The 20331-nt window shown below is 35.1% G+C and overlaps 2 protein-coding genes across 3 annotated transcripts; both read left to right on the top strand.

The window, feature by feature from the left end:
* The first annotated feature begins 8478 nt into the window (after window positions 1-8478).
* On the top strand, window positions 8479-10630 carry LOC111694374. The gene is made up of 2 exons (XM_023462319.1): window positions 8479-10532; window positions 10611-10630. The coding sequence occupies exons 1-2, from the start codon at window positions 8501-8503 to the stop codon at window positions 10628-10630; spliced, it is 2052 nt and encodes a 683-aa protein (XP_023318087.1). The 5' UTR covers window positions 8479-8500.
* Window positions 10631-12354: 1724 nt separating this feature from the next.
* Window positions 12355-18509, top strand: LOC106650558 (contactin). Of its 2 annotated transcripts, none has more exons than XM_014368643.2 (10): window positions 12355-12501; window positions 13002-14189; window positions 14255-14357; window positions 14432-14904; window positions 14977-15255; window positions 15329-15778; window positions 15850-16056; window positions 16138-16418; window positions 16487-16717; window positions 16790-18509. In XM_014368643.2, the coding sequence occupies exons 2-10, from the start codon at window positions 13007-13009 to the stop codon at window positions 17258-17260; spliced, it is 3678 nt and encodes a 1225-aa protein (XP_014224129.1). In that variant the 5' UTR covers window positions 12355-12501; window positions 13002-13006; the 3' UTR covers window positions 17261-18509. The 2 variants fall into 2 exon arrangements, with proteins under 2 accessions (XP_014224129.1, XP_014224130.1); XM_014368644.2 differs by lacking the exon at window positions 12355-12501 and adding an exon at window positions 12890-12920.
* The last annotated feature ends 1822 nt before the right edge of the window (window positions 18510-20331 follow it).

Here is a 20331-nt window from a genome sequence, read left to right as displayed (position 1 = left end):
TGTGTCTTTGATACTGAGTGATGAAATTTTTCAGTAAACTTCTGAAGGGAATTTTGACGAGCCAATGCTGGATGGAGTCGAAGAAAAGAGCAGATTAAGAGAAATGACTGAGAGAAAAGATTACGAGAATGACTGAGCGAGGGCAACAAAAAGAATCGACAAAGGTCGACGAAAAGGAAAAATATTTTATAAGAATGGTCCACGCGTGAACTTCAATATAGCGAAATAAAGTATATAGATATTGTAGTTGCATGTATACATTTATATATATCCATAGTGAAAGAGAAAAAAAGAAAAAATATCAGTCGCGAGGGTGTCTGCACGCGTTTCTGAGTGGACGAGAGGTGAGTATATGCCAGTAAAAAGCACTTGGCGGAACATTAAAATCGCTTTCGCCCTCTAAATCTTTCTCTCTCTCTCTCTCTCTCTCTCTCTCTCTCTCTTACAGCGACCGAAGAAGCTTTTTCGCTCCGTCCATTCGCACTTGAGCTTTTTCAATATAAAATCCCGTGCACGCATACTTATATAAATATCGACAATACTGGACCGGCTGTGCAGTACCATTTGCCTGTGATTTCCATCTCTAAACCTCTCTTATTCGAGATGCCATTGAATTCATTTTTCTTTACTGTATTCGTAATATTTTATACCGAGTAACGCAAAAATGCAACATATAGTTTAAAAAAAAATCTGATTAAAATTATTTCAGCAAATTGAAAAATTTGTAGTGTTATTTCGAACGATTCATCAATTTTCAAATTAAAGTTGTAACAATCACGTACCTCAATTATTGCAACTTATTGAATCAACTTCTGTCTTATTAATTCAGAGGTTATCAAATAGTGATTATTATGCACTTCAAATGCATATGCATTATGCATACGCATGATACGCACGCAGATAAATATTTGAACGTACAAAATGTTAAACCGCTATTAGGGACCTACTTTTCTCTAGATTCTTATTGTTGCATTCTAACGCATCGCCCGGACACAATTTCGAATTAGCATTGTAATTGTGTAACCGATTACGAAAAGAGAGAGAGAATATGCTAGCTAGGCCTGTTTTCACTAATGTGATTCTATTATGTTTCGATAGCTGACATGCATTGACGGTAGCGTTAGCCGCGCTGTATCGGTCATGCATGTCATACTCTCGATGTGATTAGAGGATAAAATCGGCGCTAGATTGCTAAATACAATGATGATTATTAGAGTACTAACATCGCGCCGTTCTGCGTTCTAGCTATTTGCGCGGTGACACGTGAATTTCTCGTGTGATATATAGATATTCGCTTTTCAGTATTGTTACATGTTTTCGAGCTCATGCACCCAAAAGGTGTAAACGGGCTATGAGCTCATATGAAATTTTTCACCATCGTAAATTAATGTTTATCAAGTCCATACTAATACTTTTATCATATAAACGAATTTTCTAATTCATTATGCAAATAATCTTCATTTTTTGAATTCTTTTCACCTCCTATGTTTGATATGAATATTGTTGAAAGTGTTGGCAACAATTTCACAATAACTATGAATAAAGGATCCACACTGAAACTCACGAGTCAATAGTAACTTCGTCTCCATAAGTAGGTCCATGGTGACTTGTGAATTCCTATATGAATAATAGTTATTTATGCAATGGTATGCCGAAAAATGTCTTTTTTCGCACATTTTTTAGTGCGCAAAAAGCGTTTTTTGACACGGGTGTGCGGTAAAACGCCTTATTTAAATGAACGTTTTTTTCGCCTACTATTGCTTAAAATTTTGTATGCAACACGTGCCCAGCTTTTTGGGCACTTGTTACATAAATAACTATTATGTAACAAGTGCTCAAAAGGCGTTTTTGCGCACACTGTGCACAAAAGCTGGGCACGTGATGCATACAAAATTTTATTAGTAAGCGAAAAATGCTTTCATTTTAAACGAGGAATTTTACCGCACACCAGTGTCCAAAAACGCATTTCGCGCATTAAAAAATGTGCTACGCTCGGGTGAAAACAACTCCTGGATGAGTCAACTGCTTCGCGCACTTGTTAAAAAATATACTATTTTGACACTGGTGTGCAGTAAAATGCCTCATATTGAACACAAGTGTTCGGTAAAATCGTCCTGAAATCATTAAAACATTGAAGTTCTTATAAACATAACAAAAACTGAGGACATAGCCATAAAGAATATGAGCGAGCTTTTAAATTTTTTTGGAAATGACCAACTGTACGGAAAAATACTTTATATATGAAGTATAAAATAGATTCTGTTTTTTTTTTTTTTGAAAAAAATTAATAATTTTAATAAACACTTCACGTGTAACAAACAATAACTTAAAGTTTATTTGTGAAATTATAACTGTTTCTTGTGGTGTCCATAAAATATTGAATCAATTAATAATTTAAGATGAAACATCAATAACGTCTTTGAATAAAACTTTTTTACACAATTCCATTTGTCAGTATTACGTAAATTATCGTTTTATAAAAATTTCGAAATATTTATTCACACGCATAGACCCTCAAAGAGGATGAAAGCTGCAGACTTGTAGCTCTTCGTGTTATCACGCATATTCACAAAAAGAAAAAAGCACAAACGGAGGCGGGCGCGAACAGCTTCGTTGCGAACCTCAGTTGATAATTACAAGTATTCTTTCATCGGGCCCAGTCGCTCGAAAGAGCAATAACAACGCGTCCGTAAACTAATAATTCGAGTGAATCTCGCCCTCAGCAACATGCGGCTTTTCCGTCCTAATACCTCGCACTCGCACGAGAATCGTACTCTTGGGCACGTAGGCTACTTAAAAATAAAAAAGGAGGTTACAGCCCCTTGAGACCTGTGGTGACAAAAAAAAACTCTTTTCTCGATTTATAAATGCACACGCGCCTTCGCACACGTGGTGGGCGCGAGAGTAAAAGAGAGATGCACCACACTGCTATGACGCATACGTATACTTGACATGCCATGTATAAGCACGTGCGTAATATGTATTTTTGCGGCTAAACGACCATCCTATCGGCAAGGCTTACCGCACGAGCGAGCAATTTTTACCTAGTCGAGCGATCCTTGTCGTACACGTAAATGCGTACCGTACAGGCGTTAGAATTTTGCTCGGCTGTAAAGTGCATGTATGCGTGTACACCAAAAAAGATGCAGGAGAGCTAAATAAACCGAAACAGAAGCCTTCAAAGCAATATTGAATGCTTGGTGTAATGCACATACACGCAATTACAATTACCTTCCAACATCAATCATAAAGATAGCTTCAAGATTCATTCTTCAAATCAGTAAATACGAAACCATGATGGTTGAAATAAAGAATGAATATTTGAGAGCTTTATCCAGTGTTATCTATTCTTCAAAAGAATTAACTAGGTGTAAGCACCAAGAGAATTAAAAAGTGGATTTCGAGATTTAAAAGTTATAGGAAAGATTTAAGTGCAAATCAAGTCTAGAAACTGAAATTTAACACCCTCATTGAAATAAGCTATAAAAGAGTTTTATTAATAAAAATGTAACAATCGCTGGGCAATGATATTAATTATTCATTTCTTGTTTGCTTTTTTTGGTGATATCATTCTGGATCTATAGTTAATTATTTTGAAAAAATAGACACACTTGTAACACTGTCTAAAGATGTTGAATTTTCATTTCTCATTCTAGCAATCATGTTTTGAAATGATGTATAATTATCTGATTATGACATAGATGATATTAATGTTAAAAAAATGTGGGAATGTAAAAAAATATAATAACAAATATTTTTTTTTGTTTGTGAAAAAGCTAACTGCATAAAAGAATCTCAAAAATTTAATTTAAAAGAACAGACAATTTTTACATAATTTTTAACGTATAATATTTATGTGAATAAATGGATTAAATCAACGAAAAGCAGCTGGCTAGAAGCGAGAACAGACCCTTGAGATTTGTTTTAGCGGGGTTTCATTACATACAATTTTATCAATAGTAAAATTATACTACCTTTTACATATGATCGATTTTCAGTGAAATCGAATACTTAATGTTATGCGTAATTTTTTTCAATGACCAGTTCGAAAAGTTTTTTTATATGTACGAAAACAATCAGTGGTAGTTTAAGGAGCACACCAATCAAACCGTGGCGTGGGACGGCCAATTTTCGGAATAATGGTAACATTTTTTATTATACATGTGTATAAGAATCTATTTACTTAATGTTTTTTGTGTAAACTCAGTGTTATATGTCCGGAGTCTTTTTGAAAGTATAAGTAAGATAAGTATAAGTAAGAATTTTTGGAAGAACGAAAATTTCCGCAAGGGAATCATCACTAAGTTAGAATTTATAATTGTTTCGAATGTTTTAAGAACAATGAATTAACAAATAAATCGGTGCGAAAAATATAATCATAAACGACTTTGACATCGTCCCTCGAACGCTAATAATTTTTATAGTAAAAACAAATTAGTTTTAGTGTTGTCTCTCCCAATGGAACAAGTCACAAAGACCAACTGACATATTTTACTCGTTCAATTTCCGTAGCACCAAATAAAAGGATCCATCGTTTAATTAAGGCAAAAAAATGGGTAATAATAAGAAAAAATCGGAAGAAGTTATCTTGGAAAAGAATTCAAGGAAACTCGACATTCTTATTAAAGACGACAAACAACGATTTTGTGATATTTTTCATGAGGCATTTACACCAGAATCAGACATGAAAACACACCGAAACACTTCCCAATGAACAAAAAGATTTTGCATGTGACAAGTGCGAATAGTATATTTTGAAACAAGTGCGCGAAGCAGTTGACTCATCCAGGAGTTGTTTACACCCGAGCGTAGCGAGGGTGCAAAGACTCCTAGGTGAGTCAACTTCCTCGCGGACTAGTTGCAAACGATATTTTTTAACATTGCGTGCGCGAAACACGAGTTTTCTAACCTTAAAGCGTCAGAAAACCCGTGTTCCGCGCACGCAGTGTTAAAAAAGAAATTTGAGTTCCGAAGTTATTTGAGTAGACATCAAATATCAGTGCACAAAATCCGCAAAGATTTTGCCTGCGATGAGTGTGAGAAGAAATTTATGAAAAATTCAAGTTTAATTACGCATAAAAAATTATTACACAAAAATCGCGGAGATTACTCGTGTAACAAGTGCAAGCGAAGATTTGAAAGTAAATCAAATTTAATCATGCACAAAAGAATATTCCACGAAGTTTTCAAAGATTACTTGTGTGAAAAGTGCGCTAAAAGATTTGGAAATAAACCGAGTTTACTCCTACACATAAAGACAGTCCACGAGGGTCGCCAAAATTTCGCATGCGACAAGTGCGAGGAGGTATTTATAAAAAAATCACTTTTGCTCTTCCACCTGAAGACAGTACACGAAGGTCGGAAAGATTTTGCCTCGAAAGTCTTTGAAGATTACTTATGTGAAAATTTCTAGAAGAAATTTGGAAAAAAATCAAATTTGTTAAAGCACCAAAGGACAGTCCACAAAGGTTGCAAAGATTATGCATGCGAAAAAAGTGAAAAGAAATTTGGAAAAAAATCACACTTATCGAAACACCAAAGGACAGTGCACGAAGGTCGGAACGATTTTCCCTTGAAAGTCTTCGAAAATTACTTGTGTCAAAAATGCTCGAAGATGTTTGGAAATAAATATAATTTGCTCTTGCACATAAAAACAGTTCACGAGGGTCACACAGATTTTGCATGCGACAAATGCGAGAAGAAGTTTGGAAAAAAATCAGGTTTGTTGAAGCACCAAATATGGTCCATGATGGACGTAAAGATTACCCATGCGACAAGTGCAAAAGGAAATTTGGATATCAACATCATTTGCTCCAGCACCAAAAGACAGTACACGAAGGTCGCAAAGATTTCGTATGCGATATGTGTGAAAAGAAATTTGGAAAAAAGTCGACTTTACTTATACACCTAAAAACAGTTCATGAATATCAGAAAGATTACGCATGCAAAAATTGCAAGAGAAAATTTGGAAAAAAATCAGATTTGTTGAAGCACCAAAAGACAGTGCACGAAGGGCACAAAAATTACCCATGTGAAAATTGCAAAAAAAATTTTGGGTTTCTAAGCGGTTTGATCAGGCACCAAATTACAGTTCATGAAGGTCGGAAAGATTTCGCATGCGATAGGTGTGAGAAGAAATTTGCACTAAAAATTGAATTGTTGAAGTATCAAAAGACAATCCACGAAAGTCGCAAAGATTGCGTATGTGAAATTTGCGACAAAGCATTTGGAGAAGGCACCAAAAAAACAAATCAACAATGTCGCAAAGATTACGCATGCAATAGGTGCAAAATAAAATTTGGACTGAAACAGCATTTACTCAAACACCACAGGAAAGTCAGTCCACGAAGGTCGCAAAGATCACGCATGACATAATTTCGAGAAGAAATAATGATTGACAATTGTCAATATGTACAGATACGTAATGTAGATATGTATATGTAGATATGTAGATATGTATCTTTTTCTAAAATTAAAAAAAAAAATGTTACCAATATGACTTTGGAATATTGTGCTCTATTATTACACCTTTCGTTCTCTGTCGTAATTAGTGCTTTATTTATTTTTCTACCAGACGACTGCTATTTACTACTCTTATTTTTTGGTTAATGTCACGATTAACCGAATATTTTTTTCACGTCTTGATTGGAACTATGAATGGGGCGAGCATTTACTTGGCTACTGGATTTTTGATAACCCTCACGTTTAGATATGCAAAACTAAATTAATAAATTAAACACGAGTGAACGATTTTGATGAACTTGCTAAATATTGATTATTTTAGCTCAGAGAGACTTGATCGAAAACAACAATAAGTTTTTACCACAAAAAATTTGGACTCGATTTAATAATTTAACTATAAAAAGTTTTCTACGTTTATTCAAAATTAGCGAGAGGCTCTCATAATTAATTGAAAACCCATTGAAACGCCATTGAAAACAGGCACATTCAACTTGTATGAGTGTAGAATAACACCAGAACATGCAAAGAAAAAATAAAAGACTCGAATAAACGATATATAAGACTATAGTTTTAAAAATTCTCATATATGAAAAATACTGTATAAAGTAGCTTTAATGATAAATTGTCACTGTCGTCTATCAAAGGTGTCTATCGCGACTAGCGAGAAAACAATTAATCTCCATAAATACGAGTGGAAAGCTTTTAAAGGCTTGCTACCCGCGGATAAGTAAGATATTCGTAGTGAGGACGTTAAATAAGGCAAACTTAAGAATTTATAGGGATACTTTTATGAAATAACGTTATAGCGCGGGATATTATAGTAGACGCGCGAAGGAGGAGAATTTCAGCTTTCGCCGTGGTATAATTTACGCAACTTTTCGTGACTCTACGCGATGTATTTATGCGCGGCTAGAGGGAAGCTTCTTCACCGCCAAAGTTGCACTTTTCTCGACTTAAGCAAAGATATGAGCTCTAAGAGATATTTATCGCAGAAAATTCAGATCTTTCATGAACTCCCCTAAAATGACAAATGCCACCTTCACCAAATGATACAACATGAATTTCTCCGTGATAGTAGGAAATTATGGTAAATAATGGGATACGGATTTTCATGAGCCATCTGTTTCTGGATCACGAAAGACCTTAAATATTTATAGATTCCAAAAAAAAAATAACGAACAAAAATGATTATAATAATTATTTAAATATATTAGTCCTTAAGAAGGATTTTCTATTACAGGAAAATTATGTCTGTAACATTACGTTCAAATGTGTTTGTCGCAGTTTAACTACTCTTATTAACGAATTATGTCGATTTAAAAATATGCAATTTTAAAATTGTCCATTAAAATCATTTTTTGAACAATTTTAGAGAAAAATGTCTGGTTCAACATTGTTATCGACACGACCATAAGCTGTTTAGAAGTTTCAACGAGGAATAAAGTCGGGAGTTCATTCACAGCAGCTCTAAAGGTATTAAAGATCATTTCATACTTCAATGAATCGACACGTTTGAAAACATTTTAAAAATAATTCCTAAAATTCAAAATGAAAAAAGGCTTATAGCGAACTTCGTCTGCACATTTTTTTAATTTGGGAAAAATTTCTCGAAAAATATTTATTTATGAGAAAAAATTTACACGCGCATTAAATCGATTTCCCCACGGATGACTCGTGATCGTAATAAGCATCATTAACTTTTTTCATAATAAAAACTCGTAAAGTATCGATGAACGAACGAAAATTCATCGGGTATTTCAGTTTAAAAAAAAAGGGATTGCACTTTGATTAGCTATATAATCTTAGCGACGATATGAAAATCTATCGATGAACGTTGCACAGCATGTACACTGAAACGGCGAACGAGTGAGCCGCACACAGCGTCGTGAATACGACACTCAAACTGCCGTGGCGCTGCTAACTAAACGTCATCGTNTTTTAAGTAAAAATCACGTATTTGTTAAATACAATACAAAAATAATACAAATTTGTATTCTATTGTTATTATTTATAGCCCTATCTTTGAATCTTTATTATCATGGATCTTTTTTTCTTAATCAAAGAACTTTTAATTTTTATTTTAAATATTTATGCAGATTCTAACTTGCCTAGATCGGTTGTTGATACCGTGATTGATTTTTTTGATAAATTTAATCAAAATCATTTCATACCATCTCTTCGAGCAGATATTTTAGAAGCATTAGAAAATGAACAATTGTCAGAGAGAACTAAAATGAAGTTAAATTCCGTTTTTGACGATTATAAAACGTTGTTTGTTCCACTTAATACAGAGGATAATAGATTCAATTTATTACGTAAAATCAATTATCGTAATCCGCAGGTTCCTGAGATAGGAAATGTATTAGAAAAAAAATCGGAAGGGAATCACACTTATGTTAGTTTCGACCCAGTATTTGCTCTTGTGATGCCTTTAAAGATCACTTTAAAACATTTTCTGGAAATTCCAAATGTTTTTAATTCCATAATGGAATATAGATCCAAATTACTTGAGGAAAATAATCCCCTTATTATAAAAAATATTATTCAAGCTGATTTATTCAGGCAAAAATATATCCCAAAACATTGTCAAGATATTGTGATTCCATATTTCATTTATTTTGATGAATGTGAATGCGGAAATGCACTGGGCAGCTGTGCAGGTAAAAATAAAATGTCAGCGGTCTACTCTCAAATAGCGTGTCTACCTCCTAGTATTGCTTCTCGTCTATGTGCGATTTTTCTTAGCTTATTAATGCATTCTAAACAGCAGAAAAAGCTTTCGAACAGGGAGACCTTCCATAAATTGGTCGATGAGGCTAATGACCTCAGGCAAAATGGAGTGAAAATCTGTGTTGATTCTAAATCGTTCGTAGTTAAATTTGAATTGCTATTGGTGTTAGGTGATAATTTAGGCTTGAATGATATTTTTGGTTTTACGAAATCATTCACAACCGATTTTTACTGCAGAATTTGTAAACTCACTAATGAAGAAGCTAGCCTCGCAACTATTGAAGTAAAATCAAAAATTCGAAAACGTGATGATTATGATTTAGACGCTAAAATAAAAAATGTCAATGAATCCGGAATAAGAGAAGCTTGTATTTTCCACGAAATTCAAAACTTTCACATCACGGAAAATACAAGCATAGACATTTTGCACGATTTCTTGGAGGGCGTGTGCTCTTATGATATACATCAAATTTTAAAAGTTTTTATCTTCGATAAAAAAATTTTTAAATTGAACGACCTCAATGAACAAATAGAATGTTTTGAATATAAACACACTGGTTGTAACAAACCACCACCAATAAAAGAGAATCATCTAAAACAACGGTTCAATTTAAAAATGTCCGCTTCCGAAATTTCATGCCTCACACGATACTTACCTTTATTTATTGGACATTTCGTGGAAGAGGAAGATGAGCATTGGCAATTATTTATTTTACTTCGCCGAATTTTTGATATTTTAGCATGCCATTTTGTTCGACGAGATAATGAAAGTTATTTGCAATCATTGATCGAAGAACATCATGAGCTTTACATTAAATTATTCGGTCCTTTAAAGCCCAAACATCATTTTTTAATACACTATCCTCGATTATTGACACTATTAGGACCATGTGTCAATTACTCGACCATGCGTTTCGAGTCACGTCATCGACCGATCAAATCCGTAGTAACTTCTACAAGCTGCAAAAAAAATCTGTTGTACACAATTGGAGTAAAAGAGCAATTGCGTCTGTGCCAAATCATAAATAATCAGATTTTTATAGAAAATGAATCAGATAGAGAAGATTGCTTCAATATGCTAAAAATTGAGTTAGAAGGCATTAACTATGAAGTAGGAATGTTTTTACCAATTAATATACAACAGCATAATAAATTATTTGGTAAAATCATAAATATCGTAAGAATCAATAAAAAATGTTATTTTACTATGGAAACTTACGAGGAAAAAGATTTTGATTCGCACTACTATGCGTACGTGGTGCGGAGAGTGAACGAAGATCTGTCAATTTTTTCCAAGAAAATATGTTCCGAAACTACCGGAATATTATTTAAAAAATACTGCGGTGAAAAGTATGAAAAATTACTATGTTTCCCATCTGCTATTTAAATTAATTTTTCTATGTATGACTAAATGTAAGATTTCGAAATAAAGATCTAAAATTCTACAGTAAGATTGAAAAAAGGGGTTTGTTTATTTACAACTAAAATTTATGCATAAATACATATTTATGTAATATTAATATTCATAATGTATTAGCCGATGAACTACATATAAATACTTAAACAATATGCGTCTAACATAATAAATTTTAAGTATTTAAAAGAGCAAACTCAAGGCTCTCCGGTAATATCGCATCCTCCTTGTATACACCGTTTGGTACTCGATTCATCGTGTGTACAGCACACGACGCAACGAGGGAACAGTCCCGCCACCAGTCCGAGTGACCTATACTCGAATTATGACGAGACAACACTCGATATCGATGTTCCGAAACTCGAGAGTGCTCGAGTATCTGCGCGCTGATCGTCGCGTGACTAGTGCTCGTTCGCCGTTTCAGTGTAGAAAAAACGAACGTTGACAAAGCGTGAAAACAATCGTCATCTCTTCCAGCCTCGCGAAACAGTTCGCAAGCTTTGCACAGGAGTATTCGTATACATACTTCGGGGAATTTTGTTTGCTTCTCACTCTTTGCCGGGGTTGAGCGTGTGGCTGCGCCGCGCTCGTAAAATGTTGCATTTTAATCAGCGTATATCTATGACGATAAAACGCCCGAAGAATACCCAAGGGAATTGGGATATAATTATTACATCCGAGTCCTGAGCTCGAAACGCCGGTAGCTCGGTGTCAACGTTACGGATTCATCCATGCGATCATCTCCGTTTTCTTGCTAATTATTAATTACACCTCGACGAAAATATTTTGATTTTTTCAGACACTGAACTGTTAACGTAGACTCGTAACTTTTGATACCTCTTTTGTGAATATAGTCGCAGCAAAGATAGTTTAGATTTTTGAAATCTGAGTTCTGACCTGAGTTTGGTGAGCGAAATCGCTTGAAAACAGTCGAGCAACGCACGAAATGACTATTAAACGTGATTTTTCTTTTGCTTTCGCGAATGAATTCCTTAGATATTCAATGTATACATTCTTGAATATTTCAAGGTTTCCCGGTCGATGTAGAATTGTAACGGCGAAGGTACACTCGGATATTAAAAATTACTTAATTGTTCACTCGAGTTCCACAATACAAAAACAGACCGTTGTAACTTGACGCAAGCAGTGGCAGTCGGCCGCGGCAGATATGGCAACTTCAGCGCCATCTATTCGATTTCAGTAGTACCAAGCATAGTCGATCAGGTATGATAGCTATGGATAAAACAGTAAAATGTTTTCATAATATATGAACAAACAAAACAGGTGAGTGTCATTATTCAGAAACTCCTGTCAAATTTCTACAATGTATAATTTTGATTTGTTAATTGTAAAAAGCGCTGAAGTAATTGGTTTTTTTCGGGAAAATGAGATTAATTCAAAGATTTGTAAAAAATAAAATTATTCGTTCTTTAACAGTTTATGTCATTAAAAATTGTCGATTAATTTTTGTTATAGTTCGCAAATCGCTAATATTAGAAATACCATTATTTGAATAATGTATTGAAATAAAATCATCACTTTGATAAAAAAGCAGCTTAAATGAAGACTCTCATTAAAATCAAAATTTTGTAAAAATATGTGAAATTGTAAGTTCAATCGGTCTGAAACACCTGTGTGACGTTGCGAACGTTAATTAACGTTACGCACATTATGTGTATAGTAAGTCTAGGCATGTATTATAGTGGGAGAAAATTGACCACTCCGCACAATCCTGCCGCTAAAGAATCGCAAAGGTTAGGACATTGAATGGGTGTAGTGAGAGACACACCACTAGCCAGTATATCCATAAGATTCGCGCGGCGCAAACGTACGTGTACGCCAACGCTACGCGACCATTGTAGTCGCTCTTTAACAAGCCTGCACATGAATTAAAGGTAAGTCCGATTTTCGACTTTCATTTTTCGAGTTTTTGACATTTTCTTCGAATTCAGTGGCGGAAACATGCGCCGATGAGCGATCGGAAAATCGAATACAAAAATTCTTTCTGCTGCGTATACTGTGTGCAAGATTCATCGCTTGCCAGCCACTCCCATGATGAGAGAACAAGTGTTTTCCCCTCCACTGCTCGGCGTCTGTATACACGCTAACGAGCAATCTTGAGACATGAGTAATAAACAACTGTTGATGTCTTTCTCTCATTTCTGATAAAAATAGATCCAATTCGATAATTCGAATTTTTTTATATGGGAGGTGCTTAGATACGAGATTAAATTAAATAGCTTGTGCAGACGTTGATGTTACCGCTATTCGATTTTTCGAGAGCTCATTTCTATGCTGAATTGAATTCATTTCTGTGATTAAAAATTGCTAATTTTTTTCGCACAACTTGCTAGATGACTCAATGACTAAACAATTATAATGGTATTTTTTTCAGGCAAAATGACTGTGACAGCACAGTTAGTGCTATTTGCAGTAGCCATAAACGCAGTTTCTGCTCAAACTTATTATTACAATGAGATCGAGCACAGGTGTCCCAAACCATGGATATCCTTCCAGGACACTTGTTATCGCTTCATCAAGAGTTTTAGATCTAGAGAAGAAGCTCGAAGAAATTGTCAGGCATATCAAAGTGAACTGCTTACTATAAATTCTCTCGATGAGCATAATCATATATTAAGAGAATTGCTTCAACAAGATCCACAACATAGAAAATGGTATACTGGTGTGAGAATGCAAGGCACTTATTGGACCAATGATGATGGCACTCAATTAATAAATATGGAGAATTCATTTTTACCAGATCAGAATGAATATAATGTTTATGGTAGAGATTATCTGGTTTATGGATATAGTGAATTAGTTAAACGCTGGGGGTTGGAAAAAGTTTCTGGTCATGAGCCTCATTATTATATCTGCGAAGCACCTACATCAAATTTAGCATATCTTCTAGATGACAATCGTGATTATCAATATGGTATTGAAGTGAATGACCCTCTAAAAATTCCAAGAGGTCCTTATTTTATTAAACAACCAGTTAACAAAGTGTTCGATGTAACCAAGAGAGTTGTTTCTGATGATGTAACAATGGGTTGCCTTGCTGGTGGTTATCCAGCTCCAACTTATGAATGGTTCAAAGAAGATTATCATAATGACAAAGTAATTGCCACAAAAATAGATCCTCTAGCGAATGATAGATATACAGTTAGCGGTGGTACCCTTATCATTTTTAGTCCAAATCAAACTGAAGACAGAGGTAGCTATCACTGTAAAGCTACTAATAAATATGGAACAATTAGATCTGAAAGTGTTGAGCTATCATTTGGATACATACTTGAATTTAATTTGAAAAGACCCGAAGAACGTGGTGATGAACATTGGGGTAAAGCTATTTACTGTGACCCTCCACAGCATTTCCCTGGTGTCAAATATTATTGGGCCAGAGAAGCATTTCCTTACTTTGTAGACGATGACAACGAGAGACTTTTTGTTTCAAATGATGGTGCTCTGTATTTTTCTGCATTAGAAAAAATTGATCAAGCTAATTATTCATGTAATGTGCAAAGTACTGCTTCCGATACCGGACGTAATGGTCCTTTCTTTCCGCTTTACGTTAGCCCTCATTGTAAGTACTGTTAATTTATTTTTATTCATCAACTGCATATTATAGCTGTTAAATTTATTTTTCAGTGACGCCACAAAATTTGAAGTTTCCCAATAACTTCCCAAAAATTTTCCCGGAAGCACCTATCGTTGGTGATCAAGTTAGAATGGAGTGCATTGCTTTTGGATTGTAAGTGTTATTTTGAAGCATTCATTGATTGTTCAACATTTACAGCTGAAATTTATAAATTTAATCCGTTACAGCCCCGTACCTTCTTACAATTGGACGCGATTGGGATCAGATTTACCTCGAGGGGCATACACAACAAATCACAATCGTGTTTTGATAATCCCGCGTGCTCGCATTGAAGATCAAGGCGAATATGTTTGCCGTGCTCGTAACGAGAAGATTTCAATAAAAAATTCCGTTTACTTATCTATTCAAGCTGCTCCAAACTTCACTGTACCATTGGTCGACAAACATGTGGATAATCACGGTGATTTAACGTGGATTTGCGAAGCTTTTGGTATTCCAGATGTCAGTTATACTTGGTACAGAAATGGCGAAATAATTGATTATCTCAATATGCCACCTGAAGACAGAGACAGGTACATAATACAAGACAATGTCTTAAAGATCAAGAGCTTAGATCCAGAGAAAGATGAGGCAATGTACCAGTGTGAAGCTAAAAATCAACTCAAGACCAGGTACTCATCTGCTCAACTCCGAGTTTTGTGTAAGTAAAGAGTTTTATTAACGTAAGCATTTCAAGTATGGCAAACATTTAAACTAAAATTTTTAATTACAGCTTTAAAACCATCATTTAAAAAATTCCCACTGGAGCCGGAAACTTTTGCTGCTGAAGGCGGCAATGTAACAATGCGATGTAATCCAGAAGCAGCGCCAAAACCCAAATTTACATGGAAAAAAGATGGCAACGTTATCGGTAGTGGTGGACGTAGACGCATTCTCGATACTGGTACTCTCATGATTAGTCCGGTTTCACGAGATGATGAGGGTACTTACTACTGTCAAGCATCAAACCAGTATGGCAATGATGAGTCTCGTGGACGTCTAATTGTTTTAAGTAAGTTTTAAAATTTTAAATACATAATTACTGTGGAAATTATTTTTATTAACCAATATAAATTTTAAATTAGACGGTCCAAGATTCATTGAATCTTTACCACAGAACATCCCTACCGCTGTTAACTGGAATCAGACTTTGCGTTGCCAAGCCGAAACGGATGAAATGCTTGACATGGCCTACCTTTGGTTGCACAATGATATGCTCATAAGGGACAAAGATCTCGAAGCTAATCCGCACATTGTCATCGATGGTGGAGTCTTGGATATCATCAATGCTACCCTTGCAGAGGCTGGCGTTTACGAATGCATCGTGACGAGTGCTGTAGGCAATATTTCGTCTCGTACAACTGTAACGATTCGGGGTCCACCTGGACCACCTGGTGGTGTGCAAGTGGTCAATGTAGTCAGAACTTCGGTCACGCTTTCTTGGACTGACGGTGCTTATCATGGCAAACCAATCAATAAGTACTGCATCAGTGCCAAATCAAACTGGAATCAGACTTGGTTCAATTTAACAGAAAGTAAGCCTATATTTCATTTTATAATGGCAAAATTGTAACATTTTAAATTACATATGTATTTTTTTCTATAGATTATACAAACTTCATAGAAATCGATAGGTACAATGGTCGTAAGCAAGTATATCTTGAAAATGTTCTCAAGCCATTTACGATTTACGAGTTCCGCGTACAAGCTGGAAATGAGCTCGGTTACGGGCCTCCATCGATGTCATCACCTCAATATAGTACACCACCTGACAAACCTCAAAAAGCTCCATCTAATATTCGTGGTGGCGGGGGTTAGTTTTCACAAAATTAATGATTTTTCTATGATGACAATCATAATATTTTTATGAAATAATTTTTCAATTTTTTAATAGGCAAGATTGGAGATCTTACTATAAAGTGGGATCCTCTACCCAACTCTGATCATTACGGCCCGGGTATTTTTTACAAAGTATTCTGGCGTCGTAAGGTAGGAGAAACTGAATTCCAATCTCTAGTATTGAAAGAATTTGGTAACACCAATATGGCTGTTGTAACAATTCAACAAGCATATTTTTATACTGAATATGAAGTTCAAGTCCAAGCTGCTAATGCTATCGGTTACGGCCCTAAATCTGAAATTGTAACTATTTACAGCGCTGAAGATATGCCACAGGTAAGTTTTCGGTTATAATAATAAATATTTAATGAATCACTTTTTATAATGTTTGATATTTCAATCAGGTTGCACCACAATACGTGTCTGCTGTATCATACAACAGTACTGCTTTAAATGTAACTTGGAATCCTATCGAGCAAACTCGCGAACGTGTACATGGTAAACTCATCGGTCATCGTATCAAATATTGGAAGGAAACAAATCGGGAGGAGGACGCAGTATATTATCTATCTCGTAGTACCCGACCATGGTCTCTAGTTGTTGGTTTACAACCAAATACATATTATTATGTGAAGGTAAGTGTATAAATAAATGTACTGAAAAAACTTATTCTATACGATTCATTAATTTTTTCTCTGATTCGATAGGTAATGGCTTATAACTCGGCTGGTGAAGGACCTGAAAGTGAACGTTATCTCGAGCGTACGTACCGTAAAGCACCTCAAAACCCACCATCGTCAGTCTTTATTAGACCCCTCAATCCAAAAACGATTCGCGTAACGTGGCGTTATGTACAAAATATCAATGATGAGGAGCCAGTCATTGGCTTCAAGATTCGCGTCTGGGAATCGGATCAAGATATGAGCACGGCCATCGATACACTTGCTCCAGTAGGCTCAATCGATCAAATAATTGACCATTTAACACCTGGAAAAGAGTATAGACTACGTGTTTTGGCCTACAGCAATGGTGGAGACGGTCGAATGTCAAGTCCGGCGCATACTTTCAGAATGGGCGACGATTATGATTATGGACGTAACGCTGCTTATAAAAAAGCCATGGACGTAATTTTGCTTATTGTAAGTCTTGTGTTCGTAAGACAGTTCAGATTTGTTTGAAGCGATATTATAATATTTATAGCAATCTCGATTTTCAAAGTAAAACTGCCTGTCGAAATACTTCGATCTAAAAATATAACAGTCCTTCCAGATAAAATTCAATTTCAGAACTTTTTACAAGTTGATTAATGATAATAACTATTGTAATGTAGTAAAATTAAAGCCTAATATTATACATTTTTCCGGAAAAGTAACGTTTGCAAAAAAGTAGCTATATAATTGTAAAAACAATGAAAAACTATTTAAATTGAAAAATACTGCACAATTAGAAAATCAATAATTCTAAAAGAGATATTACGAAAAAGCCTTGTCCAATCGACCAAAGCAATGAAAACACTTGCAAAATCAAAAATTCTAAAATAAAAATATATACCTACACACCGTAGTACCTTACCAAAAAGTTACTATTTCACAAGTTTAAAATTTCGAAGAAATGTGCAAAATTATATCTGACTTTAACGCAAAGACCTATTTTTACATAAAAAATGATAAGTATACAAATTGAAATGATGCAATATTCATTGGATTTTAATTGTAATATATATAGTAAAAAACGATACAATGTTTTAGAATGCATGATGTCTAAGAAATATTAAATAATAATAGAAGGAGTATAGCTTGATTAATTTGAAACTTGTTAAATAATCAATAGCAAAACCAATGAATGCAAATATTATTATGGTAAATCGTTGTGATTAAATTTTATTGTAATATTTTGATAACAAGAAAACTTTAACTGTTGTAATATGAAATTGCTATGCTAATAGGCGTTATTTTTTCAATAGTTTTTGAAAAAAAATGTATTGTATGTCTACAAGACACCGATCATAATCCTCAAATAATATGATTAAATGTATAATGTAACACTAGTTTATAAGGTAAAACTGAGAATCTCAAAACTGAGAATCTGCGAAGAAATATGTTCGTCCGTCCATTTTATCCAGGTTGTAACGTAGTTAGTTTTATAATAAAAATCAACGTTTAGATTAGTATATATTTGTATATTCATAGCGTAGTATTAGAAGATTGTACTTTATATCTATTCATTTACTTTATTTAATTTTGCGCCATCGTTTTGTTAATTTTAATTTTCAAAATTGCGCATCAAGATAGTGATTAATTTCCGTCCTTTTATTTCGATCGATTCTATGTAAAGGGGAAAAATATGAGGTTAGCTATTCGAGTAAATATTTTTCCCTCCTCATCGTATCTTTTTATTTTTTACAAAAAAAGAAAAATTAAATAAAAGTTTTTTACTTTGAAAAATATTACTATGAAACGATGCATCATTGCGAAATTGTCGCTTCGCTCTAACCTTGGGCTCGGCCAATCCTTATCCTCATCATCATTATCGGCCTCGCGTGGTGTTTAACAATATTATAATGACGCAAATATTCCCAGTGAGCAGCTCTCGCATTATGTACAGGCGTACACGACACAAGCCGCGCAAAGGCGACAAGCACAACACGCGTGTGTGCTCCCTCGAAGTTATTAGATATTACATCGCGTGGGTGGAAAGGGGCTTCGGGTCATTTGTATTCAGACAACCACGCATGAACTTCTCCCTTCCAAACTCCTTATTTAGGCATATATCGGGACGCCAAGACAGAAGCGAGAACGACTTTAAATATCGCTCCGCTACGTATGTACTGTTATAATATTTCGTGTTCGAGTGTACTTTCAGCATCGATCCAATCGAAATAATGTTCACTGGATGGTACCGATGAATATTCATTTCTTTCGGAATCCGGACGATGGAACGTCGGCTATTAGACTTTATGGGGGAAGGCTGGAGTGAAAAATATAGCATTGTTGTTTCGAATAAAAATAAAATGAGAGATGACCTCCGATACTCGGAACGAGCTCGCGCGATTGACGCTCGATTGTGCGTAGGGAAAAATATCGTCGCTCGCGTCGGGGTGCGTATTTCGTTAAAGGGAATTAAAAGTCCTCGGAGTTACTTTCCCCCTCCAGAGTTGATCGAGGAGCTTTCGAAAGCGGAGTCGATCAGAGTTTGCGTTATAGCAGAAAAAAAAGGCAAAACATAAATACAAAAATCTGTCAGGCTGCAGCTGCGCGACGAGCTATACACGAGAGAGAAAGAGCTCGAGGGGGACATTGCCGCATAGGAAATTTCCGTAAAAGTTGCAAAAAGCCAACGAGTGCAACAAGGACACACCCTGCGAGTGGCTGCGAGGCAGCAGAAAGGCACATAAAATCGCGCTCGCTGTGTGTACGTGCAAGTTACACGCACAGGATACACGACATATAGATATTGTTGTGTATAAAGTAAAGTACGGGCAAAGAAGATAGACACGTATAGAAGCCCAGAGCTTAACTAAAAATTGAGGCTGGCTCATATGATACCAAAACCAACTTCAAGGGGGCGCGGCGAGCAACCTAAGCCTGTAATGTATAACCAACATTTAGTCCCTTAGTTACCAAAGTCTTCGTGGTCGAGTGGTCAAGCGCTCGGCTTCGTCTTTTGCGTCGAGCGGTCGGGCCTTGGTTCAATCCCTGGCCGCAGATATTTTTTTTTACATTTTTTTCTCAAATTACAAAGAATAAAGTAAGGATTTCGCTTCTAGCTAATATTGCTTATGAAATTAAAAGTACTCTGATAAATTTATTTATTAAGGGATTTTTTTAAATGTGAAAAATAATAATCAAGCGATACGGTCCATTTAAAATTGGAGTCCGAGATATTTTCATAAAAAAGAAACTTCATTTAACGAAATTGACACGAAATTTTTTTTCGAGGCGTCTAAATATACATTAATTTAATTTAATTTGCGTTTGAATTAAATGTGATTTTTTATTTTTTTGTAGAAAAAAGAACATGAAAAAAAACGTTTGATTATCAATGCAATTTTAATTTTACGACCAATATGAGCTAAAAACGAAATCCTTACTTTATTCTTTGTAATTTGAGAAAAAAATGTAAAAAAAAATATCTGCGGCCTGGGATTGAACCAAGGCCCGACCGCTCGACGCAAAAGACGAAGCCGAGCGCTTGACCACTCGACCACGAAGACTTTGGTAACTAAGGGACTAAATGTTGGTTATACATT

This window comes from Trichogramma pretiosum, unplaced genomic scaffold, assembly GCF_000599845.2.
Source record: "Trichogramma pretiosum strain Unisexual culture from Peru unplaced genomic scaffold, Tpre_2.0 scaffold3, whole genome shotgun sequence".
In the NCBI taxonomy this organism is placed as follows: domain Eukaryota; kingdom Metazoa; phylum Arthropoda; class Insecta; order Hymenoptera; family Trichogrammatidae; genus Trichogramma; species Trichogramma pretiosum.
This window is presented reverse-complemented; position numbering and strand designations above follow the sequence as displayed.

Bases quoted from the DNA above. Each gene is read 5' to 3' on its own strand.
- LOC111694374 (XM_023462319.1), top strand. From the start codon at position 8,501: ATGGATCTTTTTTTCTTAATCAAAGAACTTTTAATTTTTATTTTAAAT. The intron at 10,533-10,610 runs GCGGTGAAAAGT...ACTAAATGTAAG, and splicing joins AATATTATTTAAAAAATACT to ATTTCGAAATAAAGATCTAA.
- LOC106650558 (XM_014368643.2), top strand. From the start codon at position 13,007: ATGACTGTGACAGCACAGTTAGTGCTATTTGCAGTAGCCATAAACGCA. The intron at 14,905-14,976 runs GTAAGTAAAGAG...TTTTAATTACAG, and splicing joins TGCTCAACTCCGAGTTTTGT to CTTTAAAACCATCATTTAAA. The intron at 16,718-16,789 runs GTAAGTGTATAA...CTGATTCGATAG, and splicing joins ATACATATTATTATGTGAAG to GTAATGGCTTATAACTCGGC.